General features: G+C 34.7%; 1 protein-coding gene across 4 annotated transcripts in view; it reads right to left on the minus strand.

Moving 5' to 3' along the window:
• LOC150106270 (mini-chromosome maintenance complex-binding protein) overlaps positions 1–18,866 on the minus strand; it is a 219,422-nt gene that overhangs the window by 169,362 nt on the left and 31,194 nt on the right. For all 4 annotated transcript variants that reach the window (XM_090392291.1, XM_090392292.1, XM_090392293.1 and 1 more), the window contains exon 3: positions 4,142–4,224. In XM_090392291.1, coding sequence (XP_090248417.1) covers positions 4,142–4,224 — 83 coding nt within the window. The remainder of the gene's footprint in view (positions 1–4,141; positions 4,225–18,866) is intronic.

Consider the following 18,866-nt stretch of genomic DNA (forward strand, 5'->3'; position numbering starts at 1 on the left):
CTTCATTCTCAGTTACTGTATTGTTATTGCCTTGTGTGCACCTGCCTTTTTGTAAGTTCCTTTAGAAAATGGCAATGTGACATTGCCGAAATATCGGAAATATCTATTAAAGTATAATTTAATTTATATTCGGATCTACGTTGTTTCAATTCCCTAAGTTATTTAGAGAAAAAAAAAAAAAAAAAAAAAAAAAAATTCTCCAATTTATGCAACAGTTTACCATGTTGTAATCCTCAAAAGCCTTAGCAAAATCCAAAAGTATCATGGTGTATCCATTCCCTTCTCTAGTTCAATGGTAACATTGTTACAGAATGTGAGCAAGTTGCTAAAACATGACCTTCCCTTAGTAAACCCACGTTGCTCACTGTAGAGATTCACTGTCAACCCATTTCTGAATGTGAGCCCTAACCAAATTTTCCAAAATATTCACCACCACTCCTGAGATACTAATTGGTCAATAGTTGGATACCTTGGTCTTTGCACCACCCTTGTGCAATGGAATTACCATACATTCTTTCCATTTCTGTAGAAACTTCCCTGTTCTGAGACTCATATTAAACAGACTGTTCAAATGAATAGCCAGTTTAGCTGAACACTCTTTTAGCACATGTGCTGATATCCCATCAGTCCCTATTATTGAATTCTTATTCAGGTTGTGCAACAGCTCTAAAACCTCGTTCTCATACACCTGAGTTGCTTCCTCCAATGAAGAGGTAGCAGTGAGCTCAATGTCGCATACACCAGGTTGATAGCTTTTAACAAAATGGGCACTCATTAATTGAACAACCTCTTCTGCATCTGTAACCCTCATGCCATCTGCATTTAAAAGAGTTATTCTTTCATATTCATTCTTTCTTTTACTTGCAGCATATCGACAGAATTCTTGATAGAATTTAGCACGCAGAGCCAGTTTCTTTTCATACTCAGACTTTGCTTTTCGTAACAATAGTTGTGATTATTCTAGCCTACTGCTTATGATTTTCATAATGCACATCGTCCTTATGCACACAGTACTCCTTCCACATCACCCTTTTCTTACGAATCTCTTGCTTAATAAAATTAAACAACCATTTGACTTCTACCCTATTTATTCTTTCAACTCTCGGGACACACTCTGATATCACATCATTTAAGTATTGTTTAAATGCTCCCCATACACTGTTGATATTCTTCCCATCCATCAACCAATCCCATTCCACTGAACTTAGTATACTCCTCAGTTGGTCATAATTTCCTGCTTTGCAGTTCAGCACGTAACCTTTTCTGAATGGAACATTCATAAACCTAATCACTTCCCAGTAAGTACCGCATGATCACTGTCGCGAACCAGAGGCAGAATAGTTGCATCTTTAACTGAAACACCCTCTGACACTATAATCAAATCTAACACTCTTTGACCTCGCGTTCCTTCTGTCACATGCTGCTTGAGTTGTCCTGCAACAGCTCAATAAATGTATTTTCATTCTTCTCATGAGATTCTACTACTAACAATCAATATCTGGATAATTAAAGTCTCCCATTATGATTACTCTTTTTGAGCTCATCTTTTCTATTTGGTGATGCATTTCTTCATCACCAGATCCACAAGGTCTGTAACAACACCTCACTATGTAATTGATCTTTTTAGATTCTACCTCACACCAGATGGCTTTTACCGTTAGTAGTACAACAATCATATGACTCAACTCTAACTGGATTCAAGTCGTTCGATATCATTAGCAGCATGCCCCTCCTCTCCTATCCTCTCTACCCTTCCCCTTTACATTCTGATAGCCCGGTCTCACTAATGCCTACAATCTGAGGTCCCAACATATTGACTAAGGCAACAAACTCTACCCCTTTGTTTCTGATAATCCTAGCATTCGTGTACAGACATAATATTCTACTTGCATTTTGTTTTGTATACTCTTGTGTGTAGTCTGCATGACAGTTGGACAACTTGCAGATCTCTATTCTTCTCTAGTCCCTTATACATATAGACATCTTTGCATTTGTTTGATGGGTACAAACTGGCCAAACACAAAGTCAAAATCGTTCTCTCCTCATCAGTATTTCCATGACAAAGCCCATTCTCATCATTAACACAGTCATTTAACATTGTTCACTCTTAGACTCACATTCTCATCATTCCTCCTTTATAATTTAGTTTCCCTGACTCTCTGTGTTAGGTCTCATACTTATTAGTTTTTCTAAACTCCTGATACCAAATGCATTCAGGTGTAGGACATCCCTCTTATACAAATCAAATCTTCCCTCAAACTCGCACCACACATCCAAAAACTCACATCTATTCCTTCTACACATTGAATTGTTTGTCATCATAGCCCTTCTTAATTAATTTATATCATATTGAGGCAAAATACTAATGATTTTCACTTTCTCCAACAACCCTTTCATACTGAACTTTGTTGTATAATGAAACCTGTGGAGCATTCATGACTAAACATACACACGTAACCACAGTGATAAGATTTTTTAATAAATAAATATTTCATCCTAAGTATCATAGGACATCTTCAGTACAGTTAATTCAAACAATACTAGGAATCACATACAGTTAGAAAGAGATTCTGGCACGTAGGGTAAGCTACTTACTAGGCAAACTACAATTGAAACAGGGTAAGCTGCATGCCAGAATCTCTTTGAGGGATTCCATTGTAAGCATGTGCCCTAACTGTACGTGATTCCTAGTATTGTTTGAATTAATTGCACTGAAGATGTCTTATGATACTTAGGATGAAATATTTACTTATTAAAAAACCTGATTACTGTGGTTACGTGTGTATGTTTAGTCATATGAACTTATCGCTAGTTAAGTCGTTAGTACCTATTACAATTACAATTTTGTTTACTTTTGTTTTTGAATTGCTTCCTTTATATTCTTAATTTTCAAAACTCCAGGAAAACTAGAAGTTATAACTCGCTCATCAATAGCATGTTTTATTCTAGGGTCACATACCAAATAATTTCTTTCTTTTTACTAACAACGGCACTTACCTGTTTCTGTGCTTATATTTTATAGCGACTTTTTTTTTGCAGAAATTTATACTAAGTTATGATCAGAAATGCATATATAAGAAGTAACATAAATATTACTTGGATAGCTAGTAGTAAAAAAAAAAAAAAGTTAAAAAAGTAAAATTAAGAATTTTAATGAAAGAACATGAATTAACTATTTAAAAATAATCATTGCTGATATTAAATCTTTCAGCATCTCTCCTTAAACTCATTACTGTAAGGACAGGAGTGGAGAAAGGGAACCATTATAATATCCAAGATCAAAACCAATGAGGGGATAAAACTGCTATTCAGGAACTTGAATTATAGAAATCAGAATATTTGAGGAAAGAATGGACAGAATGAAACATGGAAATGCTGAATTTAAGACAAAATTGGTAGATTTCCATGTTATATGATCACTGCAAAGTTACACCTGAGAAGAGCACACAAATACATTAAGACAGAAAGGAATGCATAAAAAATTAGTGGAAATGGGAAGATAAGTTGGTGATAAGGACGCTAATGGTTCAATTACTAACAAGAATTAATCTCATTGAAAGGATGAAAAAAAAAAAAAACTTCACTAATGCTGGAATTTAAGTTGTGTAGCTATTGAAATGTAGCTAATATTTTGGTAACATTCATTTTATAATCACACATTCACAAATCCACTGAACCATTCATACTGCTCACACATCTGGAGTGGTGATTCTGTCACATCTGTCCAAATATGTGCAGGAACCAATCAACATCCTCTCACAGTTGAACTCCAAACCCATAGAACAAATTTCTCCTCCTCTTCATTTATCCTTTCCACTTCTGTTCTCTGGAACAGTCTCCCACCACATGTTCTCCAAGAAATACAATCCAAAGTTTTCAAGTCAAATCTTATCAAGTTCCTTATTGCTCACTCAGAATACTAGCTTACTATAGGTTGACCTACCTCTCATAGATGGATTATCCATAAAAAAAAAAACACAGAAAACCTTATATAGGCAAAGATTATCATTTCTGATTTTCTTAAAAAAAATGCTTCTTAAGTGAAATTCATCTTTAAAAAAAAGTGTGTTTTTTTTTTTTTACCATGCAGAGTATAAAATTAATAACTTTAAAATAACTATATATAAACAAATATACACACCATATTAATTGCACCATTCTGCTGGAGTTTCTTGTGAAAATATTCTGTAACCTTCTTTTGACAATTTGATGTACCAAATTGTTCTAAAAATACAATTTATAAAAAGACGTAAAATGAAATACAACTGTAGTACATAGAATTAGTACAAATGAATTTGATAAAGAAAAGATTACAGAAGTGAAACTTACACTATTAAGAAGAACAGCAACTCTAAGTTCTATTTGCAGTTGTTCAATATGAGATTTTTAATCTGAGTTCTATCCACCATCTGTTTATATAAGATGTTTATCTCTGCAACACCTGACCTGTCTCCAAATTGCTCATACCAGAAATAAATGGAAGGTGACCATAGAGTGGCACATATTCTGGGATAGTGCATAACTTAGAATGTCAGGAACAGATAAGTAATGGCATGGATAAATGGATTATATCTGACGTATGAGAAATGATACAAAAAGTAAAAGAGATGACAATGCTTGTTGAAACCAATGATTTAAGTAGTGATAAATACAGTGTAAGAGAGGATATGAAAGGCTTGATGGAAGAAGCAAGAAAGAAAACTCAGAAATTAAAAAGTAGTTCATTACTGAGATATGACAGTAGGAAAGCTACGATAGCAACTGATTCAATGCACAGGAAATGTAGAAAAATGGGTGTGAGCTTTTGGATGTGTTGATGGTGCATTTTATAATAGAAATGATGTGTATAAAAAGGATAGCCTACACTAGAATTGATTTAGCATCAGGTGTCTAGAGAAATTATTTATTAGAATAAGATTTGATGTAGAAATTAAGGGAAACTTAGCAATCTTGGGAGAAATGCTGAATATGCATATATAAGGTCAGCTAGGGTGTGCAGATGTAATAGTCAGAGAAGTGAGGAATTTTGGCACCTATGGAAAAGAAAATTGCGCCGTTCTAAAAAAAAAAAACTCAGATATTTTTATACTTTTTATTTCAATACAATAACACATTTTTACAATAATTTTATTTTCCGGGCTTTTATTTGAGCAAAATTATCAATTACATTGTCGAAATTTGCTTCACAAAACATTTCGGATTCTATTGATAAAATACTTAAATTGGTCAGATGTTCCTAACTCATTTTTGTTCTTAAATAATTTTTTATAATTTTTAATTTACTAAAACTCCATTCTCCTGAAGAAATTGTTACCAGTAAAGTAAATATTAAACGTAATAATATTACTATGTTAGGGTAAGATTCACATAATTCGTAATTTACAATGCCCTGCAAAATTTCAAAGTGATATATATTTTCCAAATCAGTAAATAAAACTTGTACTTGATTTTTAAAACACTCTAACTCATTTATTAAGCATAAAGAATCTAATTCATCATATTTAACGCAATAATCTTTGGCAGCTTTTGTCAAGTCTTCTAAAGTTAATGATTCATTAACTTTGGAAGATTTTATTAATGAAAGTAAGCCTTTTCCTGTTATGAAAGAAAAGAGCAACGATATTGTATGAATGCTCTCAAAGCGGTCGGTAAGTTGCAAAATAATTATGTCGACAACTTCTAAAAATAACTGATTTAGTTCTTGTTCAGCGGTAATAATCATATTCAAATTACTTGATTCACCTGATGACAATTTTAACTTCTTTTTCCGTTTTTCAGTCATTTTAGGTTCAATATGTAGTTCTTGACACTTTTGCTGGCACTCCATGCTAATCGCTTGAAAACCATTGTTTCTGAAATCTTTAAAATAATTTACTAATCTGTTCAAAAGAATGGATGTTCGACAAATATCTTGGTCTCTTGTTTGCAGTTGTAAATTTACTGTATTTATCTGTATCAATATTTTTTCCCACATAAACAGCATAAAAACAAATTTATAAGACTTAAGATGAAACAAAAGTCCTTTTGTACCACTAATACTATCTGCACCAAAAGATGGATCGTATGATATATCAGTAATAATATTTAATACCTCTTTAAATTGTTTTTAGTGCAGATACACAATTTAATTTAGAACACCATCGTGTGTCACTATGAGATTTTAAAGTTATTTTTAATGTAGATGTTATTTTTTCTCATTTTCGAGTTGAAAAAACAAAAAAATTAAATACTTTTTGAATTATTCCAAAAAAATTTATCATTTCTAAGTTATTATTTGCAGCTTGAACTCCAACAAGATTAAGCGAATGTGCAGCACACGGTACAAATGTAGCTAGATTATTAACTTTCATTATGAATGCCTGCATACCATTGTATGCAGGCTTTATTATTTGGTATAATTAACAGTTATATAATACAACTAATAAAACTATAATGACATATATTATTATATTAAAAAATAACTTACCTGAATGTAAAAATTCACCAACAAAAAAAAAAGTCACAAACAAAATAGTAATATTATTTTTAAAACACACTCTTCACTATTTCACGATTGAGTAACAAGCAATAACAACTGAATTTAAGGGAGGGTTAATCGCGACATTATATAATAGCGACAAATTAAAAAACTATTGATAGTTATTGACAATAAACAACAGAGTCATTTCCAAAAATTTTTATTTTATATTTAAATAATGAAATGAGGGTTTTTCAAAAGAAAACACTCAGTGTTTGTTCCACTAAATTTATTTATTGTCTGATATATTTCGGTTGCTAGGCCATTGTCAAAGACTGTACAAGAATGGTGTATTCACAATTCGCATCTATTTAAACTAATTCTCAGGTAAACACAGATGTTGAGAAACTAGCGGATTAGGAATTACCAGTTACGGTAACTGGTAATTCCAGGAAAAGCTCCAGGAATGGATGGAATTATGGCAGAATATCTAAAGGCTTTATATGATAAGGCTATAAGATCACTGACTGATGTAAAATTGCAGGTAACTGAGTTACCAGCAATTTTACCAGCAAAATAATAGCTAATTTTCGTTGAGGACTGTTTCTGACGGAAATTTGCTATTGAATTGCATTTTGTATTTCAAAGGCTTCTAAGAAATGCAATTTTACTGGATTATTATCTACATGCAGTATTTTTATTTTTTTTATTTCAATGGAAACAATTTTAATCGATTAAAAAATAATATACATTTTTCAACTTAACATAAAAATTATTGTAAAAAAACTAATGAAGCATTATTTTGAATTTATCACTTGACTATCAGCGTAGTGGGAGAAGCGGGGTATCGTTACCATCGTTACTTGAAATAAAATTTGTCGCAAGATACACGGAAAGGTGGGAGGTGTTTTACAAAGATATTTTACACACGAATATTAGATGATTAATTATTGCCGCATTTTTGCAAATTATCAAAAATATAAAAATATGTCAAAAATATTTTTTATGTCTCTATCATTTTCAATTTTTTTAAAAATGTTTTTTAATAATATATTTCGCAGTTAAAAATTTCAATTTTTGCACCTATGTAAAATTAGCGTCTATGGCCATATCCTCACTATATCTCTGGTAATAGTGATACAAATACCTAATGAATACAGTCATGAATCAACTACACTTTGGGTTTGGGTATACTGAGTGTGTCTGGTAACAGAAAAGAGACAGATGCCCAACTGAGCCTAGCAAGACTGCATATGTAAGTATATGAAAAAGCAAGGCAGTAACTTATTATGCACAAATGCCGGCAGCATAAGAAACAAAGCAGTTAAATTTAGTGCTTTGGCGAATACACTGTAGCCTAAAATTGTTGGCATTAGTGAAACGTGGGTCTCAGAGGCCAGTGTGGTAACTAGAAACCAGTTTAGAGTGTAGAATTTTTATGAATGATAGAAGAGATAGGAGACAATGGGGAGTACTACTAATGATATTAGATGACTCTGAATCTAGTTGAGAGTAGAAACTCATGAAAGCTATATGGTAATAATGTAGCAGTGAGTGATATATGATGTGAAGTGTTGCCACCTAGTGTTCAATTGCTGGGGATGAAGAAATGTATCACCAAATTATCCTGATGGATACTAAATGAGTAATTATTATGGGTGACTTAAATTATCCAAGTATTGACTGGATAGGAAAGAAAAATCATGATAAGAACAAATAATTTATTGTGCTGTTGTGAGACAACCTTTTCAAGCTGCATGTGAAAGAAGCAACTTGAGGCCAAAGAATGTTGGATTTGATCATAACATCAGAAGAAGCCTCAGTTAAAAACATGACTGTTTTCCACAAGCTGGTGAGAGTGATTGTGCTATACTTACCTGGGAAGTAACCAACTATATGGACATTCGAATCAAGAAAGCTGTAAATTATGACAAAATTTGTTCTAACGGCAAATTCAGACTTCATCTTCCCATACCCTGTTGATATCGAAGGATATAATTCCATAGAATTCAAAGAACAAACAGAATGGAAGTGAAATGGATGTGCAATCTTAATTAAGCAAGCGATCTATAAGAAGATGATGATGACATGGAAGGCATATCGTGAAAATAACAGTGAGAAGAGCTATGAAATATATAAAGTGCAGGCCAGAAAAGTTACAAGTATTGTACAGAAAGCTAAGATGAAGTATGAAAGGAAACTGGACAGGATAAAGAGAACCCAATTTTATGGTTATGCTGCAACTAAAGGAAAGACTGAATGTGGAAGAATAACTTAACTGAATTGCAGACAATAGGCATCCTTGAGTCAGAAGCAGGTGCAATAGTTCAAATAATGAGTGCTCACTCTGTCAAGGTTTATCAACTTGGTGTATGTAACATAGTACACAGTGCTACCTCTACACTGGATGAAGAAATAAAAGTGCATGAGAAGGAGGTTCTAGAGATGTTGCATAATATGGATAAGAGTTCAGCAAATAGGGACAGATGGGATATCAGCATGTATGCTAAAGGAATGTTCAGTCAGGCCCTCGACATGTTTGTATGATTTGAGTCATACTTCAGGAAAGATCCCACGGGAATGGAAAGAATGTGTCATAATCCCATTGCACAAGGATGGTGCAAAAATTGATGTAACTATTGACCTATCAGTATCTCAGCAGTGAGTCTGAAGATTTTAAAGATGACAAGAACTTGCACACAGAAATTAGTAGACAAACAAGCAATAATTTACAAGGAACAGCATGAGTTTACTAAAGAGTGGTCATGTCTGAGCAATTTGCTTATATTTTATAATGATGTTACTGCTGAGTTGGATAAAAGGGGATGCACCATGATGCTGTTGAACTTTGTTAAGGCATTTGATAGGATACCATGTGAAAGGCTGTTGCATAAACTGGAGAATACGGGATTGTAACATAGGAAAACGGCTTAGATAAGTGGGTGGCTGATGGACAAGTATCATAGTGTGGTATATAGGAAACATGAATCTGCAAGATTTAAGGTGACCTGTGGTGTCACGGGGACCACTATTGATTAACCTGTATATTAATGATACTGGGAAGAGACTGACAGAAATCTGCAATTGTTTGCTGCTGATGCAAAGATAGGCAAGGCAATCAGAGATATTACTGATCTAGAACATTTACAGGGTAATTTGAATAGGCTGGAATTATGGTCAAATGATAATGGCTCTCAATTCAATGTTAGTAAGGGTAAAGTTATCCACTTTGATATGGTAAGATATCCAACAGCATATTATATTAGCGAAAGTAAGCCTGGAGAGACTGACGATGCTAGAGATCTTGGAGTTATGGTGAATAGGAAGCTGAAGTTCAAAGGACTCACAGCAACAGTTGCAAATACAACTTAGAGAATAATTGCAATACTAAACATTGACATGTAAGGATATTGAGGTCATTTTGCCTCTTTATGAGGCTTTGATAAATAGTGCGTGCAGATTTAGTCTCCTTGGGTTGCAAAGGGAAAAGCTGTGGAAAGGGTACAAAGAAGAGTAACAAAGATGATATTGAGATTATAAAATGCAAATTATGAGGAAAGATAATGTAAACTTCAGACACAGGCAGACAGAAGAGAGGTTATGTAATAAAGGTCTATAAACTTCTGAACAGGACCTATAGGATATCAGTTGACAAAATTTGTAATTATATTTAAAGTGGAGAGACAAGAGGGCATCCGTGGCAGTTAAGCTTGTGTGAGGTTCAGAAAGGGGTGAGGGCTAGATTTTTCTCTCATAGGGTGATGCATGACTGAAATGGATTGCCATTGGATATTGTGAGTGCAAGCAGTGTAAAATGAATTCAAGAATAAGTATGAGAGCTGGTGAAGGTAGTATGTGGCCTCCCTCAATGAGTCTCTGACTCCCTGGAGCTCTTAATAATAATAAATATGTATATTATAAGAAAGAATATATTGGGTTTAATTGGCCATAATATCATCATGTAGCTTCCTCAATGCAAGGGTTCAGCACCATGTCCTTCAAGTTCTCTCTGTTGGCAGCTTTCTTGTTGTTTCAGTGTAGTCACATGATCCTGTCCACGATCTTATATCATCAAACCATGTCCTTTTTTTTACCTCTTGATTCTCTTCTCATAATCTTTCCTTCTAAAACTGTTAGTTTCCTCTATCCTGCTGATACCTTCAATACATGTCCTGCAGTCTCACCTTTCTCTGAATCATTTCCTGCAATAAAGATTTCTGTGTTTTCTTTCTCTGTAGTACCTCTGCATTTGTCATGTGCTCTGTCCACGAGATTTTCAGAGCTCTTCTGTAGCACCGCATTTCAAAGGCCTCTATCTGTTGTCTTATTCTCTTCTTGAATACCCAGGTCTCACTTCCATATGTGAAAACTGGCCAAACTAATGTTCTTATCCTCTTCTTTGTCTCTATACCCACAGAACTTCTAAGCAGAGCTGTATTTTTCCAGAAGGCATCTTTAGCTATGGCAGTTCTTATTTTTATTTCTTTATCTTGTTTTCCATCTGTAGTCAAGTAGGTACCTAAATATTTGTATTCTGTTGTATGCTCAATTTTTATATTGTTTATGAATATTTCTGGTTCGAATCTATTTTCTGTTGAAACTCTCATAAATTTGGTCTTTTTTGCATTTAAATATAGGCCAAAATCTTTACCTTCTTCAATTAGTAGGTGCAGTAATTTGATTAATTTGTTTGTTGTCTGCAATTAGAATGGTATCATCAGCATATCTAAGATTGTTGTATTTTATACCATTGATACCGATTCATATATTTTGTTTTTCAATCTTTTTCAACACTGTCTTATTGTAGATATTAAATAGATTTGGTGAAAGGATGCAGCCCTGTCTAACTTCTCTTTTTATTTTCACTTCATAAGTCTCAGAAAGATTTATCCAAAATCTTTTTTGGATAAATCTTTTTTTATAACTTTCTGTACATGATCTTCTAAGTCAAATTTTTCTGGAATATTAAACAGTTCATTGTGTTTTACTTGATCGAAGGCTTTCTGAAAGTCTATGAAGCATATGTCCTGTTCCTTTCTAGTGATATTTTTAGTTCCAAGGTAGCATTAATGGTTCCCATTCCTCTTCTGAAGCCTTTGTTGTTCACTTAGTTTGCCAGTTAAGGCTCTTTCAATTCTTTGTTAACAGTGGTTAAAATGATTTTTGATGCATGAGAGATTAGGCTCACAATTCTATAATCCTCACAATTTTGGGCATTATTTTTTCTTTGAAATTGGTATGCAGAGCGATGTTGTAAAAGATTCAGATAATTCTATTGTTTTACAGATGTGCTGAATGTTTTACAGATGTGGTGTCCACTAAGTAGGTGTTATTGTAACCAGTCAAAACTTTCAGCAGTTCAGGGATGCTATCACACCCAAGTGATTTATTATTAAGAAGATTCTTGATTATGTGTTGTATCTCATTTCTTGAAGGTAGAGTGGTATCTATTGCTGCACATAACCTAAGTAAATCGTCGATCATGTTCTCTTTATCATCATAGAGATTTGATAAATATTCCACCCATCTCTCATTTATCTTTTCATTATGAACAATTATGTTTCCACCTTTGTCCTTGATGTTGTTAGAATGTGTTTGTTTTGCTTTTCGATTAAGTTTTTTCACTTTCAGGAATGCTTCTCTGGTTTTGTTCTTTTTTTGTAACACTTCTATCTCAGTGCACTGGTTATTTAACGAATGAATAGAATTTTATAGAATGAATTTCAGAGCAAGTATGGCAGCTGATGGAGTGATGTATAGGCTCCCTTGATGAGTCACTGACTCCCTGGAGGTTTAATAATAATAATATGGTGAAGTGTATGCAGAAATAGTCAATGAGAATGCGAGTATGTGGGTTTATTTGGCCATATTAATGCAATTAAATTATTATTAACATCTGATCTCCATGGAATCAGAGACTCATCATTGAAGGTGCACACTATCACACACAAAGCTCATCCAACCATGCCTTAAACTGATTCAGTGTGTCTACATTCACAACACACTCTCAGACAAAGCATTCACTCACCAACCACTCTCCATGCAAAGAACTTTCTCCTTGCTACCTGCTTGCACCCTCCTTATACTACAATTTCCAGGGATGGCTTCTTCTACCCCCATCTCCAATTCTATGGAAAATTTCTATGCCAACCTGATAACAATCCATGACTAATTTCTGTCTCAATCATATCCCCCCCTCCCCTCTTCACAAGGCTGTGCAATTTACATTCTTACAATTTGTCTTCATACTCCATTCCAAAAACCACTAATCACCTTTGTGAATCTTCTCTGGACCTTTCTAACTTTGTTAGAAAGGTCAAGAGAAGATTCACAAAGTTCCTTGTTACTATGGTTCCTTGTTACTATGGAAAAACAGTGTCCAAATCTCTGCACAATAATCCATATTATACAATGGAATCATAATGTCTTTATTATTACACATCAGGATCTTCCAAATCCATTATCTGATGCAATGCCTTCACAAATTGTGCACTGTGGCCCTTGAATTTCAGGTCCAGGTTTATCACCACTCCCAAATTTCTCATCTCCTCTACCTCCTTTAAAGTTTCTCACTGAGTGTATACTTTGCACATTGTTGCTTACCAAATTGCAAAACCTTACACTTTGCAACATTCAACTGACAGTTCATTACCTGCCCATTCATACAAATTACTCAAGTTCTCCTGTAATGCCATAATATCTGCTTGGCTCTGTATTGGTCTCCCAAATTTTGCATTCAGTTTTTCTTCTACCTGCCATGTATCTGAAAAAGTCGGCAGTTTTTTTTTTTGGCCTGATTTGCTAATTTCTGCTTATACTGCAGTTTTGCTGTTTTACTGAATCTCCTTCCTGGCCTGCTCTATATACTCCTCATGCAACTGATTGCTACTATTATTCATTTTGTGCTACCTCCACAGTATCCTCTTCTTCCAAATTTCATGCTTAATCCCTTTATTCATCCATTTGACACTTACTTTATTCAATCTTTTGACCTTCAGAATACATTCACACAATGACATTAAATATCTTTTGGCCAGTTCCCATTCAGCATTTATCTTTCTCCCATTTAATACCTAATTCCATGCTATAGCTCCAAGCTGTCTCCTAAGCTTTTCATAATCACAAGCCTTGTAATTCCACATATATACTTTTCTCACAGAAGTCTTCATAAGGCTAGTCACAACCCATGTGATCACTTCATGATCACTCTCACCAACTGAAGGGAAGTACAAAACCCCCACTCACAATCACATCCTCTGATGAAATGATCAGATCTAATCTCTCGGTCCTCATGAGCCCTCACTTACATACTGCCTGAGACAGTTGTCTCTCAAGAACTCAAGAAATTCACTTTCCTTATTGCCAAATGTTATCCCTTCATGAAATGAAAATGACTAGTTTTGCAGCATATACTTGTAGTTTCTTCTGAGTTAGGATTAGGATGAACAAAAAATTATAATAAAGAGATAATATGAACCATAACATCGTTAAAATACTGAAACATATAGGAACCGTTAAAATAAGTTAAAAACAGAATACGTGGAGTGCAATGTTCGGCTATTATTCAGTGGTGTGCACAACAGTTGGCTGAAAAGTTAAAGTATGACATATAAACAGATCTAATGAATGATTTCCAAATATCACAGTGTGCCTTATGAGCAGATGATCAAAACAGATTATTTTTTCTTACAAGCAGTGAAGTTATTGTCTATGTAAAGCATGGAGCTGTTATCCCATTCAATGTTATGACATGTGGGAGGAATGAAAAGCTAGGCCCAAGTTGTTTTTTTGTTGTTATTGAAGTCTCCAATATGCTCTTTTTTGTGTCTGATTTTCAAACCTCTAGATGTCTGCCCTATGAAAGAAAGGCCACAAGAACATGGAATATTATAAACCTTTTCTTGAGCATCATTCTTACAGATCATTCTTCTTCATTTATTAAAAATTCCACTCATTTCAAATCCTTAATCTAAAATTTAGTTTTAGACAATAACAATATCATGATAAGCTTCGATATCACCTCTCTTTTTACCAATATCCCACTATTTGAAACTTTAAATTTACTAAAGTTTTACTAAAAAAAAAAAAACTGAAGGAAGAATTACATTCTTTATTCCAACTATTTGTGAGTAACGGATATTCTAAGAAAATGGTACAAAGAATATTATTCTCCACTACTGTTCCATAACAAAATTCCAACATTCTCTACAGAAGTTCTGTTTCCATCCCTTATACTGATAGACTTTCAAGATTGGCCAGCTTCCTCAAATCTCATGACATAAGAGTGGCTTTCAAGCCCATTTGGACTATACGAGATTTATTAGATTCACCTAAAGAACACAATCCCTTCAATAAAAATCCTGCGGTTTACAGCAATTCCTCAATTAATGTGCCTAATGCATTCTTTAAAACAGCCACATTAATTGAAAATGCACTAATCGAATATAATAACTTATGGGAAAAAGTTATGAAAGAAATTGTTCCTCAAATTTCTTTTTCGACCCTTAATATTTTTCATAAAAGAATTAGGGTATATCTCAGGGCCTAGTTAAATGAAGCTGAAAGACAATAAAACATATTCAGAATATAAATTTATTATTCTACTTCTTAACAAAGAAATGAGCTACCATAGTTTGGTGAGCATTCTGTTTCTTATTTTTCATACAATTGACAGCATGGCCCAATTACCTCTTCTACTACTTTTGCAAATTTTACTGCTTCTCTCTTCATCAGGGTCAATCTCTAAGCATCGCTGCTTAAAAACTTCGATTGTACGAAAAATATTTTCAAATTATATTTACTAAAATAGAGCCAAAAGGCTTCAGTTCGGCGATGCAAAAATTATAAAAATTAAAACCAGCATTATCTAAAAGCCGAATGTAGAAACTATGAGAGTTTCATAAAAATAAGTTGACAAGAGAGCCTACAAGAATAGTAGCTTAGTATTGAAAGAAAATTTTTGCTCTCTTAAGGTTTCTGCCTCGTCTCTGATGAACCAACCAGTTTTGAAACAGCTGTCAGGCTAGTGAAACCTAAAAATTTGACCAAATTAGAAAGCGAATATATGGACGCCTAGGCAGCGTGCATGTTTTCTAAAGTGGTCCGTGCTAGGGTGACTCATAAATGCCGGCAGGCGTATTCCCGTAAGCTCTCTGGTCAACTTATTTTTTACAGAACTTTCATAGTTTCTACATTCGGCATTGAAATAATGTTGGATCTAATATCCACTTCATTTTCATAATTTGCAAATTGCTTCTGTGAAATCTCTTTGGGAATGTCAGTGATTAAATTTTCTTATTATTCTACAGCATAGGTTCCCAAACTTTTTCAGGCCACCGCCCACTTTGCAAGACAAATTTTGTAACACCCCCTATTATACACATTGAATAGAAAATTGACATCTATTTCTATCTGACATGGTAAATTTTCAAATGATTAAATAATTGAAATAGAAAATTGATAAAAAAATTGATCGTGTAAGACAGGCATAAGATGAATTAAAATGCAATATTTAAATTTTAAATGATTATCTAATTGCAAAATCACGAAAATAATTAATTTTTAAATATATATTATTAATTTCTTCTATAAAGAGCCACCGACCCCTAGACCGCCTGAATGCCCCCAAATGCTTCTGATCTCACTATAGTCCCCCTAGAAGGCTTCAGCGCCCACTGAGGGGGGGGGGGGTACCACCCACTTTGGGAACCTATGTTCTACAGGATCTTCCTGCTGTGCATCCAAATTTATCAAGTCAGAATCACTCAATTGCTCAGAATGAGATTTAATTAACTTAAATTCATTTGCACAATGTGGAAGAATGTGCTTCCAAATGGCTTGCATATTGATAGCAGTAATTTCATTTGACTTTGCGACTTCATAACCAGGCTGAGATTTCTTTGATTTGGCCAGAAAAATCTTGGAAGGCATTCGCTTCCAAAAAAAAAAAAGGCCAGTTTCATTGACATTAAATAATTGTTGGTCACAATAACCCCCTTCTTCCACAATTTTCTTCAAAATCTCTTGATAATTTGCAGTCAACTCCTTGTCTGCAAGTGCAGATGAGTTGAAATTCTTCCTCAAGGTGTCACTCAAGCCACCCAGCACTAGCATGGAATTTTTTCTTCTTTTCCATCATTGATAGATTTTTCTTTCAAGATTGCAAAGAGGCTTAATGCTTTTGATTTAATAAGGTCAGTGTTTAGCGGGATCTGTTTTTGGTTACAGTCTTCGATCCATGTAGAAAGAAGTCTTTCTAATTCAATCATTATAATACTTTGATTTTGAGTGTATGCATGATGAACTTGAAGCAGCCTTATCTTTCTCTTTGTATTCAGCAGCTTTGCTTAAAATTGCTCTTATAGTTGATTCACCCATTTTTGTGTTCTTGTCCTATCTTTGCTCTGGACTTGCCTTGTTCATTTTCTTTATTATTTCAAGTTTTTCTTCCAATGAGATTACTTTTCGAATCATTTTCACACATCCATTTTTTTGCTCATTAATTCTTTTACTCATGATGAAAAGTCAGGAAAATACTTTAAAATAAAATAAAAAGTAAGGAAAATGATCATAAAGGAGGCACGAGATATGATCGTCAAAATGCTATGTAATTAGCAGACAACATAAATTTTGGTGGTAAATTTGGAAAATAGTGTACATGGAAATAGTGTAGCATGCCATTAAAAAATAACTTTGTAAAATGTTTTAAATCAGTAATTAAATTATTTCATCCTGGTGAGTGAGTTTTTAAAATAGTTAGCCATAAAAAATGTATAGACAGAAAATTTTTAAAATCTGTAACATTTTATTTTTAAGATATACATAGGCGCACTAATCGAATTTGGGTAAAGAAAAAAAATGATGCACTAATCAAAAACAACTAATCAGAGACGCATTAATTGAGGGATTGCTATATAACATCAACGTGTCATTTTTTTCTTCTTCTTCTTCTTCTGCAGCTTTTCCCACTTAAGTAGGGTCGCTGTTTGTAGTGATTCTCCTCCACAACATCCTGTCTTGGGCTGTGGCCACATTCAAGTTCTTTATCCTCCACCACCATCTCCCTCCATCTCTTCTTTGGCTGCCAGCACTTCCTCCTCCCCTGCACATCCATCTGCATGACCTTTCTTCCCACATACTCTTCCTCCCTCCTCATCACATGACCAAACCATCTCACAACCTTGCCTCCTGTATCTTTGTGCCTAAGTTCGTAACTTTCACCGTTCCCCTTACACAGTCATTTCTCAGACGATCCTTTCTGGTCACACACTGCACATCCACCCAAGCATTCTCATCTCCGCTACCTCCATCCTGCTGATGATATTTTCCTCAGGGCCACAGTTTCCATAGCATACATCATAACTTGTCTCACTACTGTCCTGTAGATTTTGGCTTTTAGATTAATCGTCACCCTCTTATCGCAAAGCACTCCAGTCATCTCTCTCCAGTTCCTCCATCCTGCATACCACTTCCTTCTCAGCCTCACCATCCTCTTTCATTGTTGAACCTAAGTATCTAAAGTCAATGACCTTCCTGATGACATTTCCTTCCAGCTCCAGATCTGTCTCATGGCTGCCATCAACTTTGCAACACATATACTCTGTCTTACTTCTGCTCAGTCTCATACCTCTCTCTTCCAGTACTTTTCTCCAGCTTTCCAGTTTAGTTCACGCTTCTTCTCTTGATTCTGCACACAGCACGATGTCACCTGTGCATAACATAGTCCAAGGCGCATCTTCTCTCACCTCCTCCATCACCACCTCCATCACAATAGTAAACAGGAACGGACTTAATGCTGACCCTTGATGCAAGCCAACTGTCACTGGAAAACTTTCTGTCTCTCCCAGGCAGGTCTCTTGTCTTCACATTTCTGTACATCTCCTGCACCAGCCTGACATATTTCTCAGGTACCTTCTTCTCCCTCAGGCACCTCCAGACTTCTTGCCTTGGCACCCTATCATATAGTTTCTCCAGATCAATTAATACCAGATGCAGCTCCCGTTGTTTCTCTTGAAACTTTTCCATCATCTGCCTTCACATTTCTGTACATCTCCTGCACCAGCCTGACATATTTCTCAGGTACCTTCTTCTCCCTCAGGCACCTCCAGACTTCTTGCCTTGGCACCCTATCATATAATTTCTCCAGATCAATTAATACCAGATGCAGCTCCCGTTGTTTTTCTTGAAACTTTTCCATCATCTGCCGTAACCCAAAGATAGCATCTGTCATCGATCGACCAGGCATGAAGCCAAATTGCTCCTTTGCAATCTCCACCTCCTTCCCCAGTCTTCCATCAAGAACCCTCTCTAGGATTTTCATTGTGTGGGACATCAACTTTATTCCTCTGTAATTTTTACAGTCTTGTGCATCCCCTTTACTCTTGTAGATGGGGGTACTAGAGTAGTTACT

The sequence above is a fragment of the Typopeltis vanoorti genome, chromosome 5, assembly GCF_054136105.1.
Source record: "Typopeltis vanoorti isolate ZY-2024b chromosome 5, IOZ_Tvanoo_1.0, whole genome shotgun sequence".
NCBI lineage: Eukaryota > Metazoa > Arthropoda > Arachnida > Uropygi > Thelyphonidae > Typopeltis > Typopeltis vanoorti.